Source organism: Aquarana catesbeiana, linkage group LG01 (assembly GCF_042186555.1).
Source record: "Aquarana catesbeiana isolate 2022-GZ linkage group LG01, ASM4218655v1, whole genome shotgun sequence".
In the NCBI taxonomy this organism is placed as follows: domain Eukaryota; kingdom Metazoa; phylum Chordata; class Amphibia; order Anura; family Ranidae; genus Aquarana; species Aquarana catesbeiana.
Window position 1 is genome coordinate 506,912,380 of NC_133324.1, and position 13,162 is coordinate 506,925,541.

General features: G+C 39.0%; 1 protein-coding gene across 14 annotated transcripts in view; it reads right to left on the minus strand.

Annotated features, from left to right (window-relative positions):
- Positions 1-13,162, minus strand: part of FCHO1 (FCH and mu domain containing endocytic adaptor 1) — a 253,496-nt gene that overhangs the window by 198,476 nt on the left and 41,858 nt on the right. For all 14 annotated transcript variants that reach the window (XM_073593488.1, XM_073593480.1, XM_073593471.1 and 11 more), the window contains one exon: positions 11,833-11,929. In XM_073593488.1, the coding sequence (XP_073449589.1) occupies positions 11,833-11,859 (27 nt within the window). In that variant the 5' untranslated portion in view covers positions 11,860-11,929. The remainder of the gene's footprint in view (positions 1-11,832; positions 11,930-13,162) is intronic.

Here is a 13,162-nt window from a genome sequence, read left to right on the forward strand (position 1 = left end):
GTTCCAGTGCAGAAAAAGAGAACATGCATTTTTTTTTTTTGTGCAGAACTGTACTGGAATGTGGAAAAATGCACCAGAACACATCAAAAGACAGTACAGAAAAAACACACAGACACAGGAAACGTTAGGAAAAAACAAACAAGCATTGAAATTGCATGAAAACAGGAAAAACAAAAACGCAGGAAAAATGTGCATGCAGGAACACCTCCAGGCTGTGTTTCTCTAGTGTGAACCAGCCCTCAGTCTTTTGGGGTAGGAGTCAATCAGCAGCACCACATCTTGCCTTGGAAATCTTTGCCCACTCCCTTCCTTGTAAAAGCGCTCTAAATCTGTCAGATTGTGAGGGCATCTCCTGTGCACAGCCCTCGACAGGTCGCCCCACAAAAAAAAAATAATAATTCAGAAGTGATTCATCTTGGCCTAATTTCTTTACATCCAAAAAAAAAATGCCATTTTTACAGGGGCGTGTGGACCTTTTATAGCCACTGTATTTTGCCCCATCAAATTCCATTACAAATAGCAACGGCTTTGTATAAAAAATGAAAAGCACATATAATAAAGGCCCACATAACTATAAGTGTATTCCATAAGAAAAAAAATTCCAGTAAAGACTTAAATTTTAAGCTTACAAGGACTCTATGACTATTTATACAAAATATGGAACCTGAAGCCACCTACAAGTACAATTGCAATAAGACCTACAGTCTTATGCCTCGTGCACACGATGAGATTATCGGACAAATGGTCGTCCGTTTTTTGTTGCATGCTAGTCTCATACCGAAAATGAAAAGGTTACTAAAGTTACGAAAATTATCGTACGGCAGAAGGAAGTGGGAAGTGATGTCAAATGTATTGTAATGTATCCTTTCGTTTCCGAGCATGCGAGGTCTTGCTCTTCCGATTTTTTTCAGACTAATACTGTGCTGATTCAATGAAAAAATCATACGATCTGGTATCGTACGAGAAAAATTTTCACGCTTGTTCCTTCGGATATTGTTGGATGAACTGTCATGATCGGCTCTCGAAAGCTGTGTATGGACAATCAGATTAGCTCCGAAAAGCAAACGATTTTCTGATTGTGTGTACTAGGCATTAAGGCAGCTATTGCTATTGTTGCACAGATACCCAAATGCCTGGCGTTCAGTGTCATAGCTAGTGAAAAAAAGTAAAGAATCTTGAAACATTTTCTAGAGGTATAAAAGATTACAATGAGAGAAAGTGAGGATCCACACACCATTTCCACTAGTAAGGTAAACTGATCACATTCCCTCTCTCAGATCTCTACATGGATGGCCTTTAGCATGCTTCAAATATGAGTTGATAAAAACTGTCATTGGCAAAAACTGTATTGTATGATTAAAAATGTGCCTCACCCCTTGGCTAAGTGAAACTAATTGTACTTGCTCTACCCAAATGAAAAAAAAGACACAATGATAAAGTATTAAAGTAGTATTAGACCCTTCTTTTAAAAAAACACCCCTCTATTTAAATGCATTACATACAGTAAAACCATTCATTTGCAAGTAATCCTTAAGGCTGGGTTCACATCAATACCGATGTGGCAGACAGCAGGGGCCCAGTAAGTCCCTGTTCTCCGTTTCAGGGATGAATGAGGCCTGAATTTTTGCCTGAATTCGGACCTGAAAGGGAGCCAAAGACAAACAAGACCCCTGTGCAATTCACTCCGCAGCCACCATGGAGATGTGTGAACCGGCTCCATTGAGAGCCGGTCACAATCTCCTGTCATGCAAATTGGATGCGGGGAAATCCACATCCAATTTGCACTACTGTGAATCAAGCCTGAATGTACAATTTAGCTTACTCAGATTTACCTAGCTCCATCTTTTGGGTGTAGCATTTCTCCCAACTTTGGGGAATGGGAATGGGCACTCTTTTTCCTTGATCCTCGCCACCGGGACTACATGTTGAAAAGGTGTGTGCACAGGTCACATGTCTTTCTGCAGCAGCCACACTTTGTTACCTGTGTGTGTCAGCATACAGAGCAGCTTGACCTTTATCTGTAGTCCCAGGTGGGGGAGCGCACATGTTGAGGTGGCTATGATGGGACTCCATGGGGACCCTGCTAGTGAATTTAGCCACCACAAAAAGGAAGAAGTCAGCTTTTGAGAGAACACAACACTTAGCAGCAACCTTACAGCTGATCTCCATGTTTTATTTAACTTTAAATGGTTTGTTAGCTGGTCCAAATTATCTGTATGGATTACATGTAGAATCAGTTACGTATAGTATACTGTGTTGTGTCCTGACAGAGAGATGAGAACTTAAGACCCACTCCTGGAACAAAATTGAATGGGGCTCCGAGTGGCACTCCGCCTTTCACAGGGAACTTTGTATTCTATGAATGAATACATTTCCTTCTATTGGCTGGGGCGGAGAGGTGGGTTGATGGTGTCATGAACTCTACCTCAGCCAATAGCAGGAAGCTTTGTAATCATTAATAGAATACAAAGCTCCCTGTGAAAGGCCGAGCATAGCTCAGCCAGACTTGGTTTTGTTCTTCGGAGTGGGATGAAAAGTTCTTGTCCCACTGCCAAAACATAGCATGGTATACTTTATGTAGCTGAGGCTTCATACAGCCTATACAGTGCTCACAGGCACTGCAATGATTAGTGAAGTAAATAGTTTGTTTAGACCAGCTTGGGCCAAATGAACTACTTAAAGTTAAATGAAGCTTGAAGACCAGCTTTAACAAGCACACTAATATAAGTACCAGTGGCTGCAAGATAATAGATTTGTTAACTTGGGTTTTTTTTAACGTGGGTTTTTCAACATCAATCGCCATCAATTGCCACACAAAAGTGCTGACATGAGTCACATGCTTTCCCATGCCCAGACGAACTGGGTTCAGGAGTGAAGGCAAGGCAAGTATGTGCTGCTGTTTGGCTTCTGGTAAAGTAAGCATGTTACTTGGCCAGGTAAAAGGGATGCCTCAAGATGTGCGTTTTGCTTTCCTTGGTGGTTGTCTGAAATCAAAATGGATTGAAAGATGGGCAGTGTGGGGCAGGAGGCGGAGCCTAGCAGAGCAGACATGCATTGTTAGAGCTCCACACCGCTGAGGAGAGAAGAGAAGGACAAAGCGGAGCCTGCAGGCTCAAAAGGTATCCATTTGAACCTTTTTGCCCCAGGGAACAAACTGTGAAAGTTTGGGCAGGAAATATGGTACTGGGAGGAAACCGTGGCAGAAATAAAAATCACCTCACAAAGAGCTCACAGGCACTCACTGCAGCTGAAGCAGCTCCAGTCACCTCACAATACACAGCATCAGGGCGCTCTCACAGACAGAAAATGTCACAGCAAGACTCTCCATTTGAGTCAGATACAGAACAAATCCTCTCACAAACTTCTCCACAAGCCTCCTCAGTATCCCCAGTAATATTATTACAATTTGAAAAGATGCTTCATAAGGCTTTAAAACAAACCTCAGACCAAATAACAAAAAGCCTAACCAAAGAAATAAGAGAGCTGGGAAACCGCACCGCAGCCTTAGAAATAAAAATGGATGAAATTGAAATTACAACCCAAGAAAATATAACAGAATTGGAACAATTAAAAAAAGAGAATTTAATACTTCAAACTAAGCTCGAAGATTACGAAAATAGAGCCAGACGTTCAAACTTGCGCATAAGGGGAATACCTGAAACTGTGACAGACCTGCAATCTACTATTACTGCTCTATTACAAGAACTAAAGCCAGATATCCCTATTGAACGTTTAGAACTGGACAGAGTACACAGAGCCCTCACAGCCAAAAAGAAAGATGGACCCCCACGTGATATAATCACAAAATTTCATTATTACAGAACGAAAGAACAAATACTAATTGCTGCAAGAGAAAAAAAAGGAACTTAATTTTCAAGGACACAATTATCAAATTTTTGCTGACCTATCCCAACTTACTATTACTAAAAGACGATCCATGAAACCCCAACTAATGGAACTGCAACGCCACAACATTATGTATCAATGGGGCTTTCCCTTTTCAGTCAGATTTAACTACCAAGGTACAATTTACAGAAGCAGATCAGCAGATGAACTACAACAAACCCTTTTAAAATTAAATCTGACAGAACCCACAAGCAGCAACACTCCCACACGCAGAAGAATGGCGTCATCTTCACCTTCAGGCAGCACCCAGAAAATTTCAGAACAAAATGGGAATCATCATTCTCACAAAAGAGGCCGTTATGCCACATCATCCATGGACCAAGAAGATTCAATGGACTGACATCCTAATTCCTGATATCTCTTCATTTATTATACTAAGAGATGGTTCTCTATAAAAAACCTATATTTATAACTGAATGTAACTGCATTCTGATAGTCACACACTGTGTGGGATCATGTTACATTCCAGTTATATTTCTTATTACTTCTGATTCATATAGCCTTAGAATATATAAGTGAAATAAGGAAATTCTTGTTCAGTTATATATTATCAGGTAATAACAATAGATTTATTACTTTTTAGGACAAATATGTTCAATAATCCAGAAGTAATGGAAGCTTTTTCTTTCTTTTCTTAAAACAAATATATTATTACCTAACTACCGTGTTTCCCCGATAGTAAGACACCCCCGATTGTAAGACGTATCGGGAGTTTCAGAGGGGTCAGCTAATATAAGCCGTACCCCGAAAGTAAGACATATGTCTTACTTTCGGGGAAACACGGATTTGCCTCCAGTGACGTGCAGTACAAAGAGTGGGGCTGGGGGTGCGGGCCGCACCCTGGGGGGGGGGGTGCCAGGCCAGTGCCCTCCCCCTCCGACTGAAGAGACAGCGCCGTTTTGATCAGTCTGCCGACAGGTGTCACTGGCTCTGTGTCCTCCCGGAAAAAGGTCAGTGCTGGTCATACAGAGAGAGACAAAGGAGGGGGAGGGGGGTGTGAAGAGATTCTCTGCAGCTCTTATTGTAACCGCAAGATGCAGCTGAGGAGGACTACAAGTCCCAACATACCGGGCTGTGTGGGCTTACAGTTCTCCTCTGCTGGAGCAGCAATAATGTTTTCCGTAGTCCATCATTTTTTCCCAATATAAGACATACCCCGAAAGTAAGACATAGTGGGGCTTTTAGGGATAAAAAGAAAGTAAGACACTGTCTTACTTTCGGGGAAACACGGTAGTTCCTAGAATTATGTTTTTGTTTATTCTAATCTGAAGCAATACAACCTCAATTTTATGAGTTAACATATCTAAACAGTTACATATGAATAAAATATGTAATTGTTTACTCTAAAAGGGTTAAAATCCCAAAATAATTCAAACTATCTTCATCAATACCAAAGTTATTAACAGTACCTTTCTAACTGAATTATTTAGCCTAGGGCAAGACTAACCATATACAACCACCCTGGAATAAATAATTTCAACAAAAACTATATTCTGCACTCCAATTAATGAAACATCATTTTGATGTCTTTTGACATAGCACTTCTCTCCTGTAAGCGGAAGATCCGTGTACCCCCATTAGCCCTCCTCATTCTCCCAACCATATTACGTGGGAGTGTGACGAAGGCACTTATTCCCCTGAGAGAGATATTTATTCTCTTTCACGGGTAAATTGTGATTACTTGCAAAAAATAATTTATACAATGTATCATCTAATCTCATATGTTTTTTGTTTACTCTTTACTCCAGAATTCACTGGCTTCTTTTCTATCTATTCATCTCTTCAGTCCACACAGGCTGATCTGCGCAGTCAGCTCTGCATAACAAAAAGTAAGTCCAAACTATTTGATCTATTGCCATGGCACCACTGAATATACTTTCCCTGAATGTTCAGGGAATAAATGTCCCTCAAAAAAGGACCAAAGCCTTCCGTACTTTCCATAACAAGAAGGCTCACATAGTATGCCTCCAAGAAACACACTTCACCAAAGATTCTACTCCAAAATATATTTCTCCTTTTTATCAACAAATTTACACGGCTTCTGCCTGTACCAAGCAAAGGGGAACTCTAATTGCATTTCACCGATCCACACCATTCACCTTATCATCAGAAATTAAAGACCCAGAAGGTAGATACCTGATACTCATGGGTTATATAATGGATACAGCAATCACAGTGATTTCCTACTACGCTCCTAACAAACAACCTACACCATTCCTCTCACATATATTACAAGTGATTAATACACACAAAATAGGAACAGTGATAATGTGTGGGGATTCGAACCAGGTCCTCCTCCCATTTCTAGATAAATCACCTTTTACACCATCCAAAATAACCTCTAGATTACCTTTTTCTCAACTTCTTTCCAAATACAATCTGGTAGATTCATGGAGAGAAAGTAACCCAATGAAAAAGAAATTCACTTATTTCTCGCACCCTCATCAAACCTTCACCAGAATAGATCATATTTTTCTAACAATAGGAATGATACCAGAAATTATTGCATCAGATATAATTCCGATTCCGTGGTCTGACCATAATGCAGTATACACTACTATAGCCTCAGCCATACCAAAAGCGCATGACCCAACGTGGTACTTACCGGACATAATGCTCAAACACCCACTACATCAGATGGCCATTGAACAAGCTTTAAAGGAATACATATCAATTAATAATACAACAGACATCTCCCCAATAACACTGAGGGAAGCTCATAAGCCTGTCTTGCGTGGTACAATACAAAGACAAATGGCACTATTTAAACGGGAACGCAAAAATCTAGCAAAAAAACTAGAACTCAATTTTAATGCAGCCTACATATCATTTCAAGATAATCCATCTCAGAGTACAAAATCTCATCTGGAAAAATCTAAATTGGAATACGATCTATTTCTCACTGAGTCAGTTGATAAATCCCTCAAACGCTCCAAACACAATTTCTACATGAATACAAACAAACCAGGTACATATTTGGCTCGGGCATTAAATTCAACTAACAAATCTTTCAAACCAATACGTTTGAAATTATCAAAAAATGTTTACACTTGTAATCCAGTTAAAATAGTCCATAAATTTCACTCACATCTCGCAACTTTATACAAGACAAACAATGAATTTAATCCTACAGAAGCTGAATCCTTCTTCTCAAAAATAACCTTACCTGAGTTATCTCAGAATCAAAAAAGCAGTTTGGATGAGCCTATAACTATAGATGAAGTTGCTAACGCCATAAAAGACATAAAACTTAACAAAAGACCAGGCCCAGACGGCTACTCGGCTTTATACTATAAAACATTCTCAGAAATACTCTCTCCCATTCTCACTGAAACTTTTAACAAACTTCTAGATGGACATTCTTTTCGGCAAGAAACACTAATGGCAATTGTTTGTATGATCCCAAAACCCCTTTCTGATTATACTTCCTGTGTGAATTATCGGCCTATCTCTCTGTTAAACCTCGATATTAAATTATTAGCAAAAATAATAGCAAAACGCCTCAATAGCATTATAGGAAAATTAATACATAGAGATCAAGTAGGCTTCATGCCAAATAGACAGGCAGGCGATAATATACGCAGGGCAGTGTTATTGGCACATATTGCTAAAAAACGGAAAATCCCTTTATGTTTTCTATCTCTCGATATTAAGAGGGCATTTGACACAGTATCCTGGCAATATATGCAATATTCATTACAAAAATGGGGTTTTGGACCCCACTTTTTAACATGGATCAAAGCATTATATAATAAACCCAAAGCCTATATAAAATATGCTGGATACAAATCTGAAGCCTTTAATATCGAAAGAGGTACCCGACAGGGTTGCCCATTATCTCCCGTATTATTTGCCCTTATACTCGAACCCATGGCCCAATACATCAGAACAAACCAAACTATAACTGGCATTGAAGTAGGAGGTATTACACACAAATGATGTATATTTGCAGACGATATATTACTTTTTCTATCATCACCACAGGTCTCTGGTCCTAACTTAATACCAGCTCTTGATGGATTTGCAGCCCTATCCGGCCTTATGATTAATCCTAAGAAATGCCTAGTACTTAATATTTCACTCACAAACATGGAATTGATCCCGGCTAGGGCTGCACTCCCATTCACATGGGCAGAAAAATCAATCCCATATCTTGGAATTCATTTAACAGCATCTCATTCTGACTTATTCTCAACCAATTATCCTCCTGTATTAAGACAGATCACAAATCTAATAAAACAATGGTCGCAACTTCCTTTATCCTGGATAGGGAAGATTAATGCAATCAAAATGACTATTCTACCCAAATTGCTTTATATATTCAGAGTCCTCCCTATTCCAATTCCTTCCTATTTTTTGAGAATAGTACAAAAAAGAGCAACTTCGTTTATATGGGGCTCTTCTAAACCACGTATACCTATACACACACTACATCTTCCCAAAAATAAAGGAGGCCTGGGATACCCTAATTTTACTAACTACTACAGAGCAGCACATTTGGCCAGTCTGTCCAAATACCATGCAAAACAGGAAATCCCATTATGGGTATTTATAGAGGCTTCAGAAAATGACCCTCTATTAATATCAAATTTATTATGGCTTGATCCTAAAGACCGCTTTAAAATTCATAATCCCATAACTAAACACTTCTTATCTCTCTGGGATAAACTAAAAACCAAATATCAGTTACAATCTCCACACAATCCTCTCCTTTCTTTTATCAGAAATCCGGCCTTTTATCCGGCATGGATCTACCCAAATTCTTTTAAAGCTTGGACAACATCAGGCATTCAGACACTAAATGACTTCATAGCATCTAAATCATTCCTTTCATTCCCATCGCTTAGAGAAAAATATGATCTACCAAACTCTGAGATATTTAGATATCTCCAAATCAAAAATTTCTATACACCATTCCTAAAGGGGGATACACCATTATCCCAATTATCCATTTTTGAATCAATCTGTACAAAAGATCCATTTGCTAAAGGTACAATTTCATCACTTTATAATCAATTATATGGAGTAGCAAATCTTAATAGACCCTCTTACGTTCAGAGGTGGGAGGAGGACCTGGGACGAACTTTAGAAGACACGGACTGGTCTAATATATGGCTCACATCTAAGTCATCTTCACCCAACATCTTGGCACTGGAGACAAATTATAAAGTCCTAACTCGCTGGTACCTTGTACCCGCTAGAGTGGCAAAATATTCACCTAATACCTCAACTCTTTGTTTTCGAGGATGCCCAGAAATAGGCACATATTTACACATATGGTGGACGTGCCCAGTAATCCAAACCTTCTGGAAGGAAGTGTTCGTGATTGCATCTAAAATATTTAAAAAAATAATACAACCAGATCCATATTTAACTTTACTTAATCTAAAACCGGAATGGTTAACACTCTCTCAATTCAAACTTATGATCCAACTAATTACGGCTGCAAAACAAACAGTGGCCAAGGCATGGAAATCTCCTACATTGGTACTAGCAGAAACAATTCACAGAATGAATAATACAATGTCCCATGCTAAGATGGTAGCCATCGATCAAAATCAAATTCCAAAATTTGAAAAACTTTGGCATCCTTGGATAAAACAACAGTTCCTGTCAAATTTCAATGACTCTGTCCTGTTGCCATGGTAACAGATTAAATGACTTACAGAGACACCCATTCTAAGGCTTCAAAGAGAACTAAAAAGAATAATAAACTGACGAGCGGGACAACCTTGTGGACCATACCTCTACCTTTCAACCCTTTTTCTTCTTTCTCTTTCCTTTTCTCCACCTTACGATTAAAGCTCATTATCAGAAATTATTTGACCTATATACACTCTACTTGTAAACAATATGTAAAGTAGGTATAAATCATTTAAATACCTACAAAAGTAACTAAGGAAATGATATATATCTTTAATTTAGGTTTACGTGAACCCAATGTTTAATATTTGAAATTTCATGATATTTACCTATATAAAACCCTACTGTAAAACAATGAGCTTACTTTATAGATCCTTGTAAACTTACTTTATGTATCTTTATGTATCTTTATAACATTGTATACTCAATAAACTTCTTTTGACAAGGAAAGATGGGCAGTGCAAACTTACGCAGGGGGGTGTCTTCCCCAGCAGCTTATGATTGGTTTCCGAAGGAATAAATGAGTGCTGTGCATGTTAGAAATCATTTACGGTCTCTGGAATTAATATTGTAGAAATGCTTTCTTGACTAGCCCCTGGGTTCCCGACACCGACATCCTAACTGTGGACAGCTGACCGTGCAACATTCGGCTTCACAGTCGGCTGCCCACTGCGCATGTGCGAGTTGCGCTGCGCTTTGTGAATGGTCCCCATAGTCTTCTGGAGGAAGGAGTGGTTTGGATCACCTAGGCGATCCGAGTGGAAATGGGAGCGGGTACCTGTCGAAACTAGGTACCGGTTTCCCCTCCTCCCCTCCTCTCCCTAACTTGTCATACAATTCTGGAGGGGGGGGGGGGGTAGACGTATTAAAGCGGAACTTCCCCATTTGGGTGGAGCTCCGTTTTAATAAACTTAACAGAACTTCCCTCCAGATGCTGGTGATTAAAAGAAAAGACATGAGTATAATTTGGGTGCTATTCATGAAAAATAGCTTCTCCCAATTCCCCCGTCTGCACCACTTTCAGTGTTCCTGTCGCTGTGTGCTGCATGATATGTCCTTTGGGTGCCAACTTTTCTTTCCCTGCTCCCTGCATCCCCCCACAGGCTTTCCTCTGTGGTTCTCCCTGCAGCTTTTGGTAGAGGCTGGAGTGACAGATTCATCAGGGTTTACATGACTACAGCCATCAACTTGTATGGCAGACTGTCTGCACCAGCTGTGGTTCCTGGTCGCAGAAAAACGCCAGGAATTTTACACTAGACATATTAAATGCCTGCAAACATTCAAGTGCTCAGTAATTGGGTTTAATGGCTGCTTTGCATGATCAAATAGGAACCTATCAGGTCCTTCAGAAAACTATAGTGTATTCTATTATTTTACCCCCCTCCCTTACCCCAACCATTAAAGTTACTTGGTTCCCTATATCTTTAGAAATATATCCTCCCTTCCCAGAAAGGCAAATGATAAAATGAGACTCAAGCCTATTGTAAGTATTCAACGTTTTTACATTACTGATATGCTATAAACACCATGATTACTGAAATGTTTAATAGAAAAAAGAAACAGCTTGCTGCCTCCTCCCTCGCATGGCTCACCCCCTCCAGTTTCAACACTTGAAAAGAAGAGATTGCTAAGGCGTTCGAGGGTAGTATATAAATAACAGACACACATCTCTGAGTAAGCGTGTGGGAGAAAATACATATTGATATTTGTATGTAAACTGCATAAAATACAAAAAGAAAAAAATACTTACAGGGGAGTAATAAAATAAAATAAAAAAAATAAATAAAAAAGACCTAAAACAGTAACTTCAGAAATGTTTTAATTTACCTAACTAGTACATCTCCAAAATATGTTCTCTCATAATCTAAGTGGCTCGTCCACTAACACCTTAAAGGACATAACACAAATTAGGAAGCTCCTTTGCAAATCCACTATAGTATAATTTTTTGCCACATTGTAAAGGCAATTTCTTTATTTTAAAACCATTCCCAATGCTAAAAACATAATCTCTGTTAAAATAGGCTAACAGATGTGCACAAAACATAACATGCTTTATATACTACCGGCTATAGAATATTAGGAATATTACTACAGTTATAGCTACCTGATAAAACCTGAAAGAAAAGGCATAACAGCTGAAGCATATAAAAACCAATTTACACAAAATAAAATATAGTACAGTAAAAAGCAAAAAGATACGTGCATGAAGATAATACTTTTGAGGAAAGGAGGAGTAAAGAATGGATGAGAGTGTCCATAAAGTAAAGAAACATCTATTCTTACCCAAAAATGGTCCCCAAAATACGACATCTTGTATACTAGTGACCGAGGTAAACAAGGAGATTCCGTGATGACAGCAGGTCAGTCAGCAGTCACAGCACTAAAAGGACAACAGAGTTAACTAGTGACAACAGAACTGTATGGGTATTCATATACTAGAGAAAGGAGGGGGAGACAGGAAGAGAGGAAAAACAAGAACATCATTTCAAAAAAGCACAAATAGATATCAATTAAATGCTATAACAAACAGTTAGTCCTGAAAGTATAAAGGAAGACAGTGGTTTAGGCCTCATGCACACTAGCACTCCTGCGTTTAGTTTTGCTAAACACAGGAAGAGATACCTAGTAATATAAACAACTTTTACATGTCCCAGTTCACTTTTTCCTGCATTTATATCAGTGGTGGTCAATTTACTTGATATATGGGGCCTTAAGTGCGGCCCCTGACATTGCCAAAGGGCAGAGTAAATGTAAGTAAATGCAATGCTACAGAAAACTCAGACTGCAGACATGCAACAGGAGATGGTCATAGACTGTGCACATACTATTCAAGTTGTTGAAAAAAAAAAAAGGAGAGATGCTACAAAAGACTGCTAGAGTCTATGGCTATTACAGCCCCATTATGTGGGCATCCTAAAACCCTCTTAAATAAATCACTTGTGCCGCATTTGATATGTTTCTCAGCTAGACTCAATATAAAAGATTAGAGAACAAAAAAATTCAAAAAACATTTATAAAAAAAAAAAAAAAGAAAAGAAAAGAGAAAAAAGGGGTGGGCAGCATAGGAAACCGGTAAGACAGTGTGCAAAAAATAACCAAAACTGCTCTAAAGAATAGATCTTTCCTAATTGGCTTGCATCAGCACCTAAAAAGACCACTGGTCGGCAGGGGCTCTGAGGGACGCACAGTAAGTGCCAAATGGCTGTAGGGCAGGCAACATGGGTTTAGAGGTTCCTGCTTTAATGTGGGTCAGATTCCGGCATGGTACCAGAAATACATAAAAATGGTTTGACACTGCCAGTGAGAATGAGGCCTTACCATGTATAATCTGCCAGTTTAAACCAGGTAAACACTAGAATACAAATATCTAAAAACTTGGTCAAGCAGTACTAAACAGTAGGTAGACAAGATGGCAAATTCAAGTTCAACTCTTATAATAAAACTAATTAAGAAAAAAAATTAAGTGCAACTCCTGGCAATTTGCAAAATTTTGTGAAATAAGGATTATGCTTTTATTACACAACATAAGCCTGCCATTATTAACAGTACCATCAGTTACAAGCATTTAACAGTTGATCCTGCCAGTGCTGCTGTTAACCTCCTATTTCCTGTC